Source organism: Falco punctatus, assembly GCF_963210335.1.
Source record: "Falco punctatus genome assembly, chromosome: Z".
Taxonomy (NCBI): domain Eukaryota; kingdom Metazoa; phylum Chordata; class Aves; order Falconiformes; family Falconidae; genus Falco; species Falco punctatus.
The window spans coordinates 26029144-26047810 of record NC_137586.1 but is presented as its reverse complement, the minus strand read 5'-3'; the positions used below and the strand labels follow the sequence as shown (position 1 = coordinate 26047810).

General features: G+C 39.3%; 1 protein-coding gene across 6 annotated transcripts in view; it reads right to left on the bottom strand.

The window, feature by feature from the left end:
* Nucleotides 1-18349, bottom strand: part of AP3B1 (adaptor related protein complex 3 subunit beta 1) — a 161602-nt gene extending 143253 nt beyond the window's left edge. For 3 of the 6 annotated variants that reach the window (XM_080370906.1, XM_080370907.1, XM_080370908.1), the window contains exons 1-2: nucleotides 18105-18349; nucleotides 3302-3377 (exon numbers count right to left, since the gene is read on the bottom strand). In XM_080370906.1, coding sequence (XP_080227032.1) covers nucleotides 3302-3377; nucleotides 18105-18235 — 207 coding nt within the window. In that variant the 5' untranslated portion in view covers nucleotides 18236-18349. The remainder of the gene's footprint in view (nucleotides 1-3301; nucleotides 3378-18104) is intronic. The other 3 variants (XM_080370903.1, XM_080370904.1, XM_080370905.1) reach the window with 2 other exon arrangements.
* Nucleotides 18350-18667: the final 318 nt, after the last annotated feature.

Sequence of the window (18667 nt, the reverse complement as noted above, 5' to 3'; positions counted from 1 at the left end):
TTCAGAATGACCAGAGTCAAGTAGAACTTAGTAGCAAGATGCACTGCAGAGAAGTATAGAATAAAACATTATCAATCATCTCATCTTGATGCAACACAAGTTATGTTCTTCAAAAAACAGGAATGATTCTTAGACTTCCCTGATACACTGTAACAGTATGACTCTATGCATTACTTGCATTAACTTATCTACCATAATAGCTCCAGTGTACCATGTAAATATGTATTCAGGTTCTTTTAAAAGAGTGTATTTTGACTCATTAACTCATAACTATTAGTGTAAACCCTCCTTAGCCCATGGATCATTAACCTGAAAGAACATAATGGCTCTTTCCAAGACTAAGGTCTATCATGTCATTTTTGTTGCTCTGCCTAGTCACTGTTCACTTGTGTTGTCTTACATACCTAGAACTCCTGCAGACAGAACTTGTCACTCTAGAGTAAGTGCTATGTAATGTCAGAGTATATTAAGCTTTATTTTTTCCATGAGACACACACACAGACACGGATGACATTTTCTCTGTAGGAAATCAAGCATGTGAATTCGTTTCCTAAATTTATCCTCTGCAATCTTCAGGAGTGAAATCCCAATGGAGATTTTTTTCCCAGAGAAGTTCTGAGAGGTTTCAAGAGCTAGTAACAAGAATACCTTAGTGGTTGTAATATCATTATATGTTTTAAAAGAAATACTGGCTATTGTGTTTTCGTGCATGTAGTAGAACAAACTTGGTTCTGTATATGCTTCAAATTTATTTCTAAACCGACAGTTTTAGATTGCTCACAATCTTCCAAAGACTGCAGTTATTTTACAGCATGCATACAAGGAAGAAACAAAAAATAACACATTAACTGAAAAAAAAAAAAAAAAAGACATAACTGATCATTGAAGTCACACAAGCATTTTAGCTGAAGGTAAGCCTATACACCTTCATGTAAGAGAGGGAGTGGAAAGATCATAACTGGACTACTCCTATGCTTGAAATTATGTTGTTAGAAGTCACTCTCTGCAAGACTTGTTTTTATTTGTAACGAATCTCTTTCTCCCCAGGAGGGAGTTCACAAACCATCTTGAAGAAGGAGGAATCATAGAATGGCTTGGGTTGGAAGTGACCTTAAAGATCACCTAGTTCCAATCCCTGCTGCAGACATAAGCCATAAGCAGTCCCAGTACTTTTCCATCACACCTACACAGACAAATGAAGGTTCAGCCTCTTGAAGACTACTCAAAGGGTAAGAAAACTATTGGTATGCACAGCTTTTTCCCCCTACCTAAAATTAGTGAAAATGCACATTCCAGTGAGACACATTAAACAGCAGTCTTGACAGAGTTCGTTTTTCCTCTAGTAAAAAGGCTAAAGTCTTTTACCCCTGGAAAACACATCCCATCCCTGAGAAGTCTCTAAATGTAAGCACACAACCGGTAACACACAAGCATCTTTGTGCCCAGCAAGAACATTATGACCACTGCTAAAAGGCCTTAAGCTAATTGTGCAAGATCACAGGCCTGGCTTATTCAGTAAGGGTACTCTGCGCAGGGTAAAAAGCTGGCTGGATGGCTGGGCCCAAAGATTGGTGGTGAATGCAGTTACATCCAGCTGGCGGCCGGTCACCAGTGGTGTTCCCCAGGGCTCAGTACTGGGGCCAGCTCTGTTCAGTATCTTTATCGGCGCTCTGGACGAGGGGATCGAGTGCACCCCCAGTAAGTTTGCAGATGACACCAAGCTGGGCAGGAGCGCTGATCTGCGGCAGGGCAGGAGGCTCTGCAGAGGGGTCTGGACATGCCGGACCGGTGGGCCGAGGCCAGCTGGGTGAGGTTCAAGAAGGCTCCGTGCCGGGTCCTGCAGCTGGGTCACACCAGCCCCACACAGCGCTACAGGCTGGGGCAGAGCGGCTGGAAAGGGCCTGGTGGGAAAGGGCCTGGGGGTGCTGGTCGGCAGCCGGCTGGGCATGAGCCAGCAGGGTGCCCAGGTGGCCAAGGAGGCCAGCAGCACCCTGGCTGGTGCCAGAAGCAGTGTGGCCAGCAGGGCAAGGGAAGGGACTGTCCCCCTGCACTGGGCACTGGTGAGGCTGCACCTCGAACCCCGTGTTCAGGTTTGGGCCCCTCACGGCAGGAGGGACGTAGAGGGGCTGCAGCGTGTCCAGGGAAGGGCAAGGGGCTGGGGAAGGGTCTGGAGCACAAGGCTTGTGAGGAGCAGCTGAGGGAACTGGGGCTGTTCAGCCTGGAGAGGAGGAGGCTCAGGGGGGACCTTACTGCTCTCTACAGCTGCCTGAGAGGAGGATGGAGGCAGGTGGGGGTGGGTCTCTTCTCCCAGACAAGAAGTAACATTACAAGAGGAAACTACCTCAAGTTACTCCAGGGGATGTTTAAGCTGCCCAAAGGCTGTCCAGGGAAACGGTGGAATCACCATCCCTGGAGGTATCTAAAAAACATGTCGATGCAGTGTTTAGCAGCATGATTTAGTGGTGGACTTTGCAGTCCTGGGTTAGCATTTGGACTTGATGATCTCAAAGGTCTTTTCCAACCTAAGTGATTCCATGATGAAGAAGGGAGAAATCACTAGCTCTAGAGTCACAGGAAAGAACACCATCTCATGATACAACCTGTACCTATTCACTTCAGTACATGCTTGGATAGGGTTAACTCATGTGTAAACCAAGCAAAACAAAAAAGCACATCCAGGAGACTGAAGGAACAGTGAGAGAAAAGAAATGCAAAAGTCCCCCAAAAAAGAGGTCAAATGGACAATGAACAGCTTTTCTTAGCGCATTACTTAATACTTTTAATAATAAAGGGACATTATCAATTTCATTATGTTTAGTTTATAGGATTTAAACACACAATGGTGTTAAACATTTTTTTATCACCTTTATGGGTTCACTGAAATAGTCAAATACACAGGCAACATGCTCAATTAAAAGTATATAAACTAAAGCAGTAAAAATAGTAAATGCAATTTGTCATTTTACTGCAAATTTCTGTTTTCTGTGCTGAATTAAGACAGCACTTGAAGCTTCTCTGAAGGAGCCATTTCCCAGTTTAAGATCTCACCTCCCTACTGAAAACACATATTTACAGGCATATTGGCAGTGCTACATAAATATTTTTAAAGTGTATGACTGCATATATTTTGGTATAGCAATTTCTACACAAATTCTGAATTCAGTAGCTTTGAAACACTGTCTAGATATTCAAAGGGTGACTTGGTACAGGATCTGTAAAGTAAAACCATTATTCACATCCAAGAAATAAAACCAATAATAAAAAAGATACCCTAAAAAAATAATAATAAAAAATCACATACCCCAACAATCCTTTTCATAGCATCCAGCTTTGCAGAATCTTTACTGCTTTCCAACATTTGTTTTAGGTCTTCATTTCTATCATAGAAGCATAATAAAGCATTTATTAGAAAAAGTAAAAAATAAAACCTGAACACCATTTTTATATTTTTGCATCAATTCAGCAACTTAAGGTGAAGCACTGCTCCTTCTTGCCCACTTTTAAATTGTATTTGTTAACATGCTGACCTAGTGTAATGAAGTGTTTAGTAAAAGAATCTATCAGATTCCAACAATAATTCAAGCCCACACAACTTTAATCTGCTGTTAGCTGAAGCTTGTCTGGAAGGCTGAAGTCTTGAGGCAAGAGAAGAGCTCAATTTGAACCAATTCATTCACTTCTCCCTTTTCCCCCCCAGTGAGGGTCAGATCTAATAACCTGAAGTTGGCATGTTTGTGTTAAAAAGACAGTATCAACTTATGGAAATCATTGAAAAGCCCAAGAGTAGACTTCATCGCTGTATCATGGTCTGAATTTAAAGATTCAAGCATATAATCTTATGTTTTCATTTGCCTTCCTGGATTGCAGATTGCTACCCCCTATTATAAGGATTATAAACCTCAGACTTGTAGTACCATTCTACATGCTGTAAGATTAAGATAGCCAGATGATTAGACATATACAGCACCCAAGCACTTTCTACAGCTGAAAAAGTTTTCATACAGAAATACTAGGTCAATAAGGATGCTCTCTCACAGATACTGATTCTCATTACCTGTCACTAATGAGAGATCTCACCCTGCTTAGCTTTCTAGATGTGAAGAGATCACAGTCTAACTGCATTTGTACTCTGAAAGTTTACCAATAAGACTCTTTGAAGAAAGAGCCTTTTGTAATGCCTACATCGCTCCTGTACTAAAAAAATACAACGCAAACAATGGCTCAAGAAGAGACACCTGCAATATTCCAGAGAACTGAAAACTTTACAAGTTTACAAACCCTGTGAGCTTTTATATAGTCAAGGGCAACACAGAAATCCAGTGTGGAGAGTTGACCTTAGTTGGATGCCACTTGCCCACCAAGACTCTCTATCACCCTCCTCCTCAGAAGGACAGGGCAGGAGAAAGTAAAATGGAAAAAACCCCCTTGTGAGTCAAGATAAAGGCAGTTTAATAAAGCAATAGCAAAGGCTGCATGCAAAAGCAAAGGAAAACAAAAGATTTATTCTCTACTTTCCATCAGCAAGCTGGGAAGTAGGGCTTCAGTACACATTGCAGTTGCTCTGGAAGACAAATGTCATAATGACAAATGTCGTAATAACAAATATCATTGTTCCTGCCCTCTCCTCCTTTCTCTTAGCTTTTATTGCTAAAGAGACATCACATGGTATGGAATATCACTTTAGTCAGTTTGGGTCAGCTGTCCTGGCTATGTTCCCTCCCAACATCTTGCCCACTCCCAGCCTACTGGCCTTTGTAGGGGGAGGCAGCCTCGATGCTGTGTGAGCGCTGCTCAGCAGCAGCCAGAACACTGGTGTGCTACCACCACCTTTCTAGCTACCGATACAAAACACAACATTATGAAGGCTGCCATGAGGAAAATTAACACCATCTCAGCCAGACAGCATTTCAGAAGTGAATACAAAACCTAGATATATTCTGATTTATCACTGCCCTCAGAATTTCTGATTGAAAAGAAAAAGAGGTTTAAGCCAAAGCCAGAATTATTTACAATGAGACACAATGTTGTCATCCATTCCTCCATAAACCTTTAACAGCATTTTTCCTACATGTAAGGGATAGTTTCCTCATTTTCAGACCCGGTACTGCATCTATTCTGTGCCACTCCATGAGAAATCTGCATTGTCCACACACTTCAATACACATCTACAAAATTAATCTCAACTAGATGGGGAAAACACCCAAACAACATATTTTACTAACAATCCAGAAAACAAACATGCAAAATTCAAGATGCAGACACCTACATACAACTTCCAACTGAAGTCTAACTGCTTTTTCAAAACCAAGTCTTTCATGAAACACTGCAGCAACCTAATACAGATGGCCTGTTGTAAATATTGGCTTCACTTCACAGCTTAATAGTTAAGTATTATTTTTAAAAGAAAAGTGTTCTATTTCCTCACCTGCTTCAGCATCATTTCCTAAATATCACAGGGAACTCCTTGCGTTGCGTCTGGATCACACTCAAAGGTTTTTACCAGTTTTAGTTACTTCTGTAAGCATTCAAAGAGCTATGTGGTCTGTCTTCTGCTGCTGTGTTTATTTAGTTGTTTGCTTCAGTCCTTTACATTTCCCATTTAACTTTGTTCTGCAGTTTTGCATACTGTTGAGATCAGTTAAAGCAAACATGCTTGTGTTCAGCTCTTTATCCTCACACTTCTTTAGGCGGTCCGTATTTTTCCCTCAGCTCTAGATCCTTTTTTTTTATATCAGAAATCAAATATTAGTTGGTTTAGGTTGTACCTAAAATACCTTAAACAATATGCCTTTTTTTTTTTACCTTCTAATCTCTCTGTGTACTTCCACTTGCAACTAACTTCTCTAGGAAGGTTAGCTTGATGCACTTTTTGGCAGCTCTTTATTCCCATTCCTGGCCACAGAGATAGTTTCCTTTGCTGACCATTTCTGTCCACCTATTCCTCGTAGGATAGCAAGTAAGTTTCAGTTCTTTTAGATCACCTTGAAACACCCTACTTGAGACTTTGCCCTAGTAAGATACAGAAGTTTCAGAGATTTCTAATTCCTTCTGCTTAAGTTTTAATCCTTACCTTGTGAAAAGATCTAGATGACAACCGTTATCAAAGTTACCTAGCAGAAGACTGGACTTCATTTAGAAAGCTGCTTCTAGTACTATGCTCCTGCTGCCAGTTTTCTATTGCCAATTCATACAATCCTGCCCAAATTGACAGAGACATCAGTAGAAGTTAAAGCACAGGGTAACATAACTAAGCTGTGATCACCTAGTTCTCATGTAATTGGTAGGAAGATGCTTTGGCTCCTTGGCACAACCAGCACAGCAACCACTTTTCAAAACAAATCAGTATCTGACTAAAACTCAAGAATTTTGCATGAATAAGACGTTGTAGCAACTGCTTAACGTTCAAGTCTAGGAGTAAATTTACCTAATAAAAAAAGTTAAAAAATTAACATGAAAAAATGCCAAGAACATTTGTAAGTGAGAAAGTAGAAAACATGAAAACAGTAATTTGAACTTGAGAATCAAGTAGCAAAACTGAAGGAAGTTACACAGCACAAAATTAAAGTAAATGCCGAAGACAACCTCCCAGAAGTTGTGAATAACAAAAGCAGACAGTATAGTTATCACATGGTAAGTACGCATTACCTGTGTGTGTAACAAAAACAAAGAGGCAAAAGGTGACTTTAAGTTGTGAAGACAGAAGAAATTGGTATTTAATGACAAAATGTATTTCTAATTGCTCATATAAAGTATTTTATCATACATTTCAAATTAAAACATTTTGAAATGTTGACAGGGAAGATAGAAGCCAGAGAAATTCAGGCATGAAGACCTGTTTACAGCCAGCCTTGCTTTCCTAAGAGAAAAGCGGTGGAGGCAGGGGCGGAGGGAAAAGAGAAAAATAGAAGAAAACTACAAGGTCTTGATGAATTCATTTGGAAATTCATTGCTACATGAACTAATGTTTTGGGGTTTTTTTTTAATCTTTTCCTAAGAAATATTAGCAAGCATTAGATACTTACAGAGTAAAATACTGATCTATATGTTCATATGTAGAAGAACAAAGGCTTGCTGCTGCAACAGTTAGATGTGGTTTCAGTGTAACCTCAAAGTTTCACCCTTTAGGAGTACAAGACACCTCAATTATTTTACCCAGCACTGTAGAATTTTGTTCCATTCTTTTAAGTATAGTATAGAAAAAAAAAAGAAAAAAAAAGAAAAAAAAAGAAAAAAAAAGAAAAAAAAAGAAAAAAAAAGAAAAAAAAAGAAAAAAAAAGAAAAAAAAAGAAAAAAAAAGAAAAAAAAAGAAAAAAAAAGAAAAAAAAAGAAAAAAAAAGAAAAAAAAAGAAAAAAAAAGAAAAAAAAAGAAAAAAAAAGAAAAAAAAAGAAAAAAAAAGAAAAAAAAAGAAAAAAAAAGAAAAAAAAAGAAAAAAAAAGAAAAAAAAAGAAAAAAAAAGAAAAAAAAAGAAAAAAAAAGAAAAAAAAAGAAAAAAAAAGAAAAAAAAAGAAAAAAAAAGAAAAAAAAAGAAAAAAAAAGAAAAAAAAAGAAAAAAAAAGAAAAAAAAAGAAAAAAAAAGAAAAAAAAAGAAAAAAAAAGAAAAAAAAAGAAAAAAAAAGAAAAAAAAAGAAAAAAAAAGAAAAAAAAAGAAAAAAAAAGAAAAAAAAGAAAAAAAAGAAAAAAAAGAAAAAAAAGAAAAAAAAGAAAAAAAAAGAAAAAAAAAGAAAAAAAGAAAAAAAAGAAAAAAAAGAAAAAAAAGAAAAAAAAGAAAAAAAAGAAAAAAAAGAAAAAAAAGAAAAAAAAGAAAAAAAAGAAAAAAAAGAAAAAAAAGAAAAAAAAGAAAAAAAAGAAAAAAAAAGAAAAAAAAAGAAAAAAAAAGAAAAAAAAGAAAAAAAAGAAAAAAAAAGAAAAAAAAGAAAAAAAAAGAAAAAAAGAAAAAAAGAAAAAAAAGAAAAAAAAGAAAAAAAAGAAAAAAAAGAAAAAAAAGAAAAAAAAGAAAAAAAAGAAAAAAAAGAAAAAAAAGAAAAAAAGAAAAAAAGAAAAAAAGAAAAAAAAAGAAAAAAAAAGAAAAAAAAGAAAAAAAAAGAAAAAAAAAGAAAAAAAAAGAAAAAAAAAGAAAAAAAAAGAAAAAAAAAGAAAAAAGCTGACTGCACTCAACCAAGCTTCCATGCCAAGACTGAGGTCTATGCAAAAAAAAAAAAAATCTAAGTAACAGGATACCCACTCCCTGGCTGTTTTCAATTTCTAGAAACAAATATCCTACACAGATTTCAAAGGTCAGTTCCCTCCAAAAAACTCTTATCAGCAGCCTCAATGAACGATGGGAAGGGAAAATGCATTTCAGTCTTTCATAATGCAGTTTATTGTACTGTACAAAAATATTTTCATCTTCTGAGCATTAGGAAGATTTAAGGGAATTTGAAACCTTAACTGAAATCCCTCAAAACCTAAAATGAAGGAAGTATAAATGCAAGTTTCATACTGCTGTTCATGTTTCTACACTCACTAGTTATTCTGAAGTGACAGTTCTTCAGTACACAATGTTAAATAATTTCTTCATTACTTACATCCACCTGCCAGGAGCTCAGGAAAATGCAAGCAACCCTTCAGCTGTATCAATATCCTTGCCTCTCCCTGTTAAAACTTTGAGAGCAATTCTAGCCTTAAAGAGCTAGGTCTTTATTACAGATGACTGAAATATAAGCTTTATTACTTTAGAAGCAAAATCAAGTTTAAAGAAGCCTGATCTGACAGTTTACAAATATGGAGCTATATGAAGCAGGAGAGTAGCAGTCCCAACAACAGTGGCTGCCAAAAAAACCAAAAAAACTTTGGAAGAGTAAACATACAGTCTCTGAGCCCATTTTCCCAACCAATAAGGGCTGAGATGATTTACTGAAATTTACTTGGAAAAAGACTCCCACCTGTCTGCCCATTGCCATATCTAAGAATGTAATGAGATTTCACGAAGTTGTAGTCTAGTGTCTTAACCTCTATGTAATATGGCCCCACTGTCCTCCAATGTTGCCAACTGAAAGCACTGGTATGGACTATAATTAGAAATATTATACTCATATATGACATGAACAGGTTATGAAATACAATGTATATTATCTGCATAGCATCTACTAAAAAAGGCAACAAGCCAATTATTAGTTTATTAAGGAATAAGTACTCAGCTGCCTTTATAATGTTTACCAGCACAGGCTTGTATTCCTCAGTGTAAGAATTTGAAAGCTAAGGGCGTGTAAATTAGAAATGCAAATTCAACACCTAACTTTCTCTCAAGCAAGCATCACACATGAGAGACCTGCGATGACACAACATGATGGACATCACAAAACACATCCAGAATAATACACTCTCTTTAAATCACTGGTTGAACATTAAGCAGACTGAAACAAATTCTGTCTTCCATGTTTCCGTATTTTATGACTGTAGCCTTTAAGGTAGAATACTTTTTGTCTTTCTACCACAAAGCACTGTTTTCTTCATATGCCTTTGTACCATTTCTGGATGTAATAGGGGTATGGGTATGATAGGATCCAGTAGGCCTGTCATAGGTCCTATGTCAGGATTACTCTTACAGATGTTACTGTAAGAAACTAAACAAAAAATGTTCTCATTCTCTCTCATGCTCCCTCTACTCCCCTGACACTAAGAAGACAAAACCCAAACATTACAAAAACAGCACCCCAATGCCCCAAAACACGAGGGAAAGAAAAGAAAAACACCACTAAAATACCAAACCCTAAAGCCTGATACTCAAGAGAGCATCCCACCAAACTATTTTAACAGACTGTAGTCTTACGTACAGGAAACAGTAACTAAAGAACAACTCTGAATATGTCATAGTCTTAGCAGCACACTTGGGCCACTAAAACTAGCATCTTGCTCAGATTAAGACTGGGATTTTAGACTTCACTGAGAAACATTACCCACTTTTACAGAAAAACAAAGAAAAGCAGGAATAACTGTGTGTCACTCCTATAGTTAAACAAGCTATGTTAGTGATAAATCTGGGCCTTTCAGTTAGTCTTCATGTAGGAACTATCACAAACCTTTAATCACACTAAAATACTAACCTATAATTTGTGGCATATCATTTGCCACTGCACCTACATGTTCCCAACAGCTGTTTTTAAGAGAACACCTAGTCCACTCAGATAAAATACACATCGTCTGTACCTCCTATTCTTTTTAGCAATAAGCAATACCATAAGATAAAACCCATTAATTTCTAGCTTTGCTACAGTTTTAATGTACCCAGTTACTGAAAGAAGTCACCCCCTAATCATAAGGCTTTCTTTGTAAAAAGCAGAAGTTTCCTAAGTATCAAAACTGCAACTGAAGTCCAGCTGGCAATGCAACAATAATCCTTTAGCTACAAAATCTTTAATCACGGAAGTTTATCAGCCCATTGTTTTATTAATTACGAATTTAATTGTGACTGCTGCCCATGCCATCTGTATGCCCCAAAACCTGGGAACAGTTTTAATCACCTCTAAGAAAGAGGAAGGACTTTTAAACAAACTCATGGTGAGACAGTGGATTTTCATATACAAGGACAGCACTGTGTTACTGCAAGGTAAGATCTGGGAAGTGGCAAACAAATCCACCACAGGGGAGGAAGCAAGCTTTACCAGTTCCAGTATTATGGAACCACCTATCATAGATCAAGAACGAAAGTTACAAAAATTCATTCAACAGAGTTTTAATAATGCATTTCCTGGTTTAAGTTCTCCATCCACTGCATACTTACACAATATCAGCTGCATTGTTCTTGCATTCAAAGTCTTTAGGAGATTTCAATGTGGATGACACACTTAACCACAGGATACCCAAGATTTATGGGGGGTTTTTTGCCTGCAGCACAGCAACACATTTCAACATAAAGTTCAAAATATTGTGAATGTTACCAAGCTTGAAACAGAAAACCCACAGTGACAGAGCAGCTTAACCTTTGGTCTTGGCACCCAAGTAGTAATTTAATCCTATGGAAGGTCCCATGCCCCCCCCTCCCCAAATAATGTAAAAAAAATTAAAATAAGTTAAAAAAAAACATACAGTAAAAAATCTACTGGCAACGCAAAATCCTTAAAATAAATTGGCTTATTCTAGCTCAGACTATTGTATAAACGCTAAACAAGTGTGAATTTAACACTTAAAGAGGAACTGTAAAACGATTTCAGAGCCATGTAACATGGAAGTTAAAACAGCAGCAAATACATGCGGCAATGTAAGTATTTTGCTGTTGATTTGGGGTCTTCCTCTAGCAGGAAATTAAGAAATCTGAGTTTCAGTGTTTCACTCTATACCACAAACTGTTTGAATGACATCTTGTGGTGCTATTCAGTATTGCCATCGTCTTCCATCAGAACACTATTCATATTTATTGCCAATTCACAACACCAACACAGAATTCAAGTATTTCAAGGGAGACTCAAATCATTTGGCTGGAAGTGTAGCTTTAACTGTGGTTTAAAGAGAAATTGAGAGGAGAAATAATTTATTTCCTTCAAAGCCACACCTAATTTTTCAATCTGAAAACTAAACATGCTACTACCCCAAAAGCAAACTTGATAGTTTCAAAGGACAGACAGCAGTGATGAGAGGAAAACCAGGGTAACTATAACATCCTGTAAGGCTGAGAGCCACAGGGAAAACAAGACCAGTTCCAGTCTTAACAGCAACATAATGTAACTCACCCTTCTCATGGAGGAAGGATATAGAAAGGGTAACTGAATAAAGCATCTTCCAGTTCCCTGCTGTGAAGCTAGTACCTGAAGAATGCTTTAGCAACTCAGTGCATGAACACCTGTGAGTTGCTGCTACCAACATCAATGCAGATATGCAAACTATGTACATTTCAAAAGCTCTAACCAGATGGCAGCTAGTATGACAAAGCTGTTTGAGACCCTTTCTGGAAAGGGCTGTGATTTAATCTAAGATTATCTGTTGTCAGTAAAGTAGTTATAGACACTACTTCATCCAGCAACAGGAAAGGTTGTCTGAAAGGAGGAAAAAGATCTTGCAATCCCACTGCATGCGACCTCTTCCCATAGCGCCCGCACCTACGATGCTGCAGGGAAGCTTCTGTGAAAGAAAAATCTTCCTTGGTAGCAGAGGTCAGTTTCTTGAAGGCTGAAAAAGTGGTGTCTGAGGTGGTGCTGCTCAAGACAGATTTAGTCTGTCTTGAGGCCAACAATCAGAATTTGCAGATCACTTTGCAGCATCTGATAGTTGTGAAGTGGTTATAGGAGAGTGTGAAGCTTTATTTCCACCTTTCCTGAAATGGTGGGAAAAGGCTTCTTTTAAAGATATTACCACAAAGGTAGTGCTGTCACTGCCAGAACCTACAACAGCATTAGTATGTTTACATATATGTCCACAGCGTTTCAGAAACACCATTAAAAAGCATTACAATGCTCTTCATCTTCTAGCAGAATGTAAAAAAAAAAATATCTTTATATGCCAGAAGAATTCTGGTTTTCTCAAAGTAAGAAAACTACTGCAGGGTGGCATAGATAAGGATAGCCTTCGGAAAAGCAGAACTAAGAAAATCTTGAACACCTTGCAAGTGTCAGCCTTATGGTATGATAGTGTTACAGAAATGTATTTTTAATGCCATTCAGGATGCAGATCATAGCAAGCATCTAAGGCAAATATATGACAACATAATAAATACGCAGAAACCACAGAGAAGACCCTGAACTACAAACTTCCCTTTCTGAGGAAATAAAAAGCCTCTAAAAATTTTTAATTACTACATTACAGATAAACACAGCAAATCAACAGTTCATTGCTTGCATCCTCATATGTGCAAAGTGCATGTCAATAAGAATATATTCAGCTTGTGCCACTTTCCCATCAGATCTGACCAATTTCAGCTGGAGAAGTGCTCTGCAACAGTATGCCTATATTCATACACTGGATTTAGTACCTATCCTGGTACTGACTACAAGGTGTATTGACTACAGGGTTCAGATTTTATCTTGTACAGTCATCAGTTCATCCAAACCACTCATCTTTGCTGTCCTGCACATCCTACTAAACTGGCATATCACCATAATAGTGGGCACAGCGCCACTAAAACAGATGGGGAAAGAAAGTAGTTGTGCCAATGAGCTAGCGGATGCATGAAGTTTGGCTATTAGGGCTGGAGATTCCTCCAAGAATTTCACAAATGGCAGTCTACATACAAGCTTTCCTTGACTGGTTGAACAGGCTACACCACAGCAAAACCAGATCAACTTAAGGCTCCAAGAACATCTCTGGCAGCTGTTGAAAGCAAGTTTTTAGCTCTCATGAATTTGGAAAGTGTTATGCACAGAGAACTGGGGAATGAGTACCTTAATGAAATCACCACCTTAGATCAGCTCTCTGCAAAACAGGCTTGCAAATCTCAGCAAAAAACCCAGGTTTTCAGCCCTGCCACATTTTCTGATGAATAGCTCAACAGAATGCATAAACTAGATCTGCAGGAAAAAAAGTAATCTAATAAATTATAAATTTATTTTGCTTGGCAGGAATACAGTTTAAAGATGCAAATCAGTAAAGCTGAAAATGCATGTTATAAATTTGCCACCTGCTTCAATAGTGTACTTATCAATTGGTATCTACTGGCGTTACTCATGGTTCACCTTAAGTTCATTTGGTTTAGATACAACAATAGCTAGTTTTACAGCTTAAATTGTATCATTTTGAAGAACCAAACATTATTATATTTTAATACTACCTGGAGGTAAGTTTTGTTTAAAATGCGGTTAATATAGATGAAAAGCCTCTGCCCACCCACAATTAGCACACAGTAACAGCTACACCCTAAGGTACACAGTTAACATGGATTCTGTGTTACTAATTATCTCTCCAGGTTTTCTTAAGTTGGAAGATGGCTGGACTTTTCATCCCTCTAGACAGAGCAACAGTACATAGTGTAACTATAAAAATACACTTAGGCGATGTGCATCAAACAGTATCTCTCTAAACAACACAGAGGATTCTCACAGTCTTCCAAATAGGCAGTGTTTATTTCATGGACTCCACCAATCTAGACCATGGAGAAATAGCTTGAGGTCCACAGGCTGGATTCAGCTTGTCCATAAGATTTACACGACTTCTTGGCTCTCAGCAGTTTTCTACTGAAAACTCCTGTTATCGGCAAACACTTGCCTACAGCACATTTCCACTATTCTGGCAGCCCACAACCTGACCCTTTTTCTTCTTTTTCAAAGATGTGGGGCATCTGAATGATGTACACCTGGAGTAGATAGAGTGACCTATGTCTAAAACATAATCAGCTCACAGAGAAGTGTAAGACCACCTATCTGAACACACAAATTCCTAAAATGTAACTAAACAAACTGTATAAAGGAATACCATACATGTCAGCTCATGTGACTAGCATGAAAGAGGGAACGGGAAAGGAAAAGGTATCTCCAGCCATGCAGTGGGGCCCATTCCACACAACAAGGTTTAGATTGACTTATCTGAGGTACACAAGGTTTTTTAATTGTTCAGTTATTGAGGTATCTAACAAAATGAACACGAAGTTTCCATCCTCTGAACACTAGATCCCTCTCTGATGTATTTGAAGTGATCTAACTAATCAAAAGTTTTTTTAAAAGCAATACATACCAAATAGGCAAGTTATATTTGCCTCTTTAGTCAGGATTCAATACTCACAGAAAAAACTAGCTCCAAACTCATGTATTTGTTGTGAAATCTCTTATTCAAGAACATTTTAGTTTAGCCAAAAACAGTAAAAAAACACTTTCTTACATACATGTTATATTTAATAACTTATATAATGGTTTAGAAAAACCTCCTCCTTTTCTCACTCACTTTGGTCCTGAGCATTTATACAGTTACCTGATAAAAGCAGACCAAAGTTTTATTTTTTCAATCTTTTTTTCCCTCACTGCACTGGATACATACAATATATTAAGTAATGGGAAACATACTATTTGCATATACTACATGCAACCTATTGTGCCTTGTTTATATTAAGAAAATTATTTCAATTACTATTTCATCTTTACTGATCTTCCAGCAGTGAGACTTTCCACTTACTCAGGTTTAAGATGTCATCATGACAGAAGTTTTGAGGCACTGAGATATTTTCAATACTGTTATCATGTGTCTCAACCAAACCACAAAACTTTAACATGTCAAAAAATACTATGTTAATTAACTGAATTGAAGATTCTATTTGTAATTAAAAGTGATCAATCAGTTGTAGAATTGCTAAAAGTAAAAAAGGCAGCTTTAGCAAGAGAGTAAGACATATGGGCTTTTAACACCCAGGGATGCTCAGAAGTTTTAGGTATGTACTTCAGCTAGGTATTTCTACTGAAGCACTAAAACCAAAACAGTTAGGACAAATAATTTATATCAGGTCAACTTTAGACTTCACATTTAAGTCTAGTAACAGTAATTTGTGCCTCTGTGTGCAACTTGTTGTAGGCTGTTCTGAATAAATGCCGCAAAATTGAAAACAGCCTAACCTAATAAACAATTTTTTATTTCAAAAGCATTTTGGCTTTTTGTCTTCATGACAAACAGGAAAAGACAGAAAACATAAAAGAGACTAGGATTTTTTAAAGCAAGTGTTTAGAGTAATATCTTGATATTTATACTTTAACCACATGATATTGTTCAGATTCACTGAAAACAGCCAAGTGCAGGCCTCTAGTCTGACAGTTTCTGCAGCAACAATCAATATACTGGGCTATATATTAATATATTTGCCCCCTCCTGAGGAAGAGTTTTTTATATCATCAGTAGGTGTAAGGAAGAATCCCTCAGAAACAAAAAAAAAAGTTTGCCAAGCACTGAAACATCACAATGATATGTGACATAAGTACATCTAAGAAGTGTTGAGTGACAATCAAGAAAGATCAGCACACAAACTCTGAAAAGCTGTAACTAATTTTATTTTCACCAATGGAACAGTCCCCACACTTCAACACACAGGATGCAGACACATCTTGCATTTCTCTGTATGCCCAGAAGGGAGGGATCAGGTCTGCCCAGTTTAAAGAACACAAAACCAAACCACCAGAAGATAAAATGTCTTCCATCTAGGCTACACTTCCTGTTCTTAAAAGATTTCCATTTCAGCTCTAAGGATAAGAAATTTCATTTGTTTCTCAATAAGGAGTTTTTGGCCTATTAGCAGGTAAACTATGCGACATACATGCTACATGCTTGATAATGACTATTAAATTTTCCAAACAGTCTGTTTTTCTAACAATAACCCTCACTTGTAGTCCAGTGGCTTTTTCACACTAAGTTTCATAATCTTCCTGCACAGTGTCTGTTCCTCAGCTATCCAATCCATACTCGGAGCTTACACACACAGGTCTGAATCATGGACAAGTTCATATTTCAGTAAGAATTTGTCTGTGAGCTACAAAAGACCACAGAGATTATCGCCTACTTTCCTCTCAAGCCCTTACTTTAGAGCAGGGGTCCTCAAACTACGGGCCATGGGCCGGATACGGCCCCCCAGGGTCCTCAATCCAGCCCCTGGTATTTACAGACACCCCCCCACCGGAAACCAAGCAGCTGCAGATGACTGCGTGCCACTTCATCTGCGCACCGGCCCCATTTAAAAAGTTTGAGGACCCCTGCTTTAGAGGATGGATCTTTTCTCCCCTCCTGTAGGTGTAAGAGCAAGACTGGAGGAGCAATTAATTAATAAGGCATGTCTACATCTCGCAAGCTATTCTGGTTCTTTCATACTGGGATGCAATCATATACATACGTGTGTACAAAACATCGCAGGACCCCAGAGCTATACTACCTCCCAAGCATTGGACAGCGTCAGCTAAGTTAAGTCACTTCAGCTTCTGCATTTGATAAAACAGAGAGAGCTATACTTCACCTGCAAAACAGTCTGAAGCCTATGATTAAATGAGTTATGTAGAGAATTATGGCCATGATCAATTATTGGGGTACCCCACTCTGTGGTAAAGAAACAGCAAAATAATGGTTAAGAAATAAAGTGAAAAGTTGTTTTCTATGGAAGAGGACAGGAAAAGGGTGCAAAAGTCATAAATCAGCTACAACACACAAGTCAGCAGACCAGCATCCACAGTACAGCTGTGAAAATTGTAACTGGAACAGAACAAAAGAATAAAGTATTTAGCGGACCAGCAACAGAAGATAAATGTGCCTTGTCTAGCAAACTGAGGAGGGAGGCCTATCAGCTGCTGTCCTACAGAGAGAAGCATCAGAGTGACAGCGGCTTCACGCTATTATTTACTTTGGTGTGGTGCAAAAATAAACATATCAGTTTAAGTTCCTAAAGCATGGATGTTTTCTTTGTGCAGAATAGTCAAATTGAAGAAGTAGCGATTGATTTTCTAATGTACATGAGACCTTAGTTTATGGTGCTTTTTATTGGTTGCTCTTGGAATAGATTTTCAATTTGTTGTAGGATAAAACTCCAGCTTAGCAAACCTCTTGATCCTTCCCTTTAGACACGGGTTTTTTTCTCCTCTGCAATTAACTTTTCCTTTCAGGAGCTGAAGGCTTCCTGCGCCAGTGCACTTTGCCTGGTTTTTTTCTCCTCCATTTCCTCATTTTGACTTCTGACCAAGACACAACGCTGTTAACGCTCACTTCAAGCTGGGCACCTCGCCATGATCAACTACATCTCCCACAAATACTTCTAAGCACTTCTTTTTTAACCTACATTTGAAGGCAAAATTAAACTAGTACCAGTGTGCTTAACTATCAAAACTGAGGGAAAAAAAAGGTAAACCAGTTTTTCTTACAAACAAAAAAATTCACATATTACCCAGTGCCCTACAAACACGTCAAAGGTACGGCACAGTGAACTTTTCCGCGGAGTCCCGCGGGGGTAAGAGCGGGCAGCCGAGGCTCCGCTTCCAGCCACGGCCCCTGGCGCTGCCCCTCCCCGGGAGAAGCCCCGAGGCCGCACGCCGAGCCCCGCCGCCCGGCCCCCGCGCCGGAGGGCAGGGTCCCGCCCGTCGAGCACCGCCCTGAGGCTCACAGAACCGGTCACCGCTCGGCCGCCCAGCAACCCCTGCCCGGGACAGGCCGCCGCCGCCGCCGCCGCCCGGCCCGCCTCCCTTACTTCTTCGTGCCGCTGCTGAAGAGCCCGAAGGCCGCGGAAGCCGAAGGGGTCGTGCTGGCCGCCGCCTCCTGGGCCAGCTCGGGTGCCGCCTCTCCCCCCTGCTCGCTGTAGCTGAACCCGTTGCCGGACATGTCGCCGCCGCTCCCCACCCGCTCCGCCAAAGTTACCGGCGCGGCACACCCCAGCGCTCCCCCCCGGAAGCGGCAGGCACGCGCCAGCACGGCGGGGCGGGCAGGTCACGTGGCGGGAGGCGGGGCCAACCGGCCGGGGCGGAGCTCGCCCTTCCCCGACGTGCTGCTGTTGCTACGGCAACGCAGCCCGGCGGTGACGCGAGAGGGGCGCGAGGCGCCGGCAAGGCCCCAGCCGTTGCCGCTGCCCGCTCCAGCCGCTGGCGGGGCCCGGGCCGCTGTCCCGGCGCAGCGGGCTCTGCCGCCGGGCCGGGGACCGAGGGGAGCTGCGGCGCCAGTGAAGGCCGATAGCCGCCTCCCCGCCGCCTCGGGACTGCTGCTGTTTCCAGTCTCGCCTCTTTGTGGCCCCGTTCTCCCTCCCCTCCCGTCCGGCCG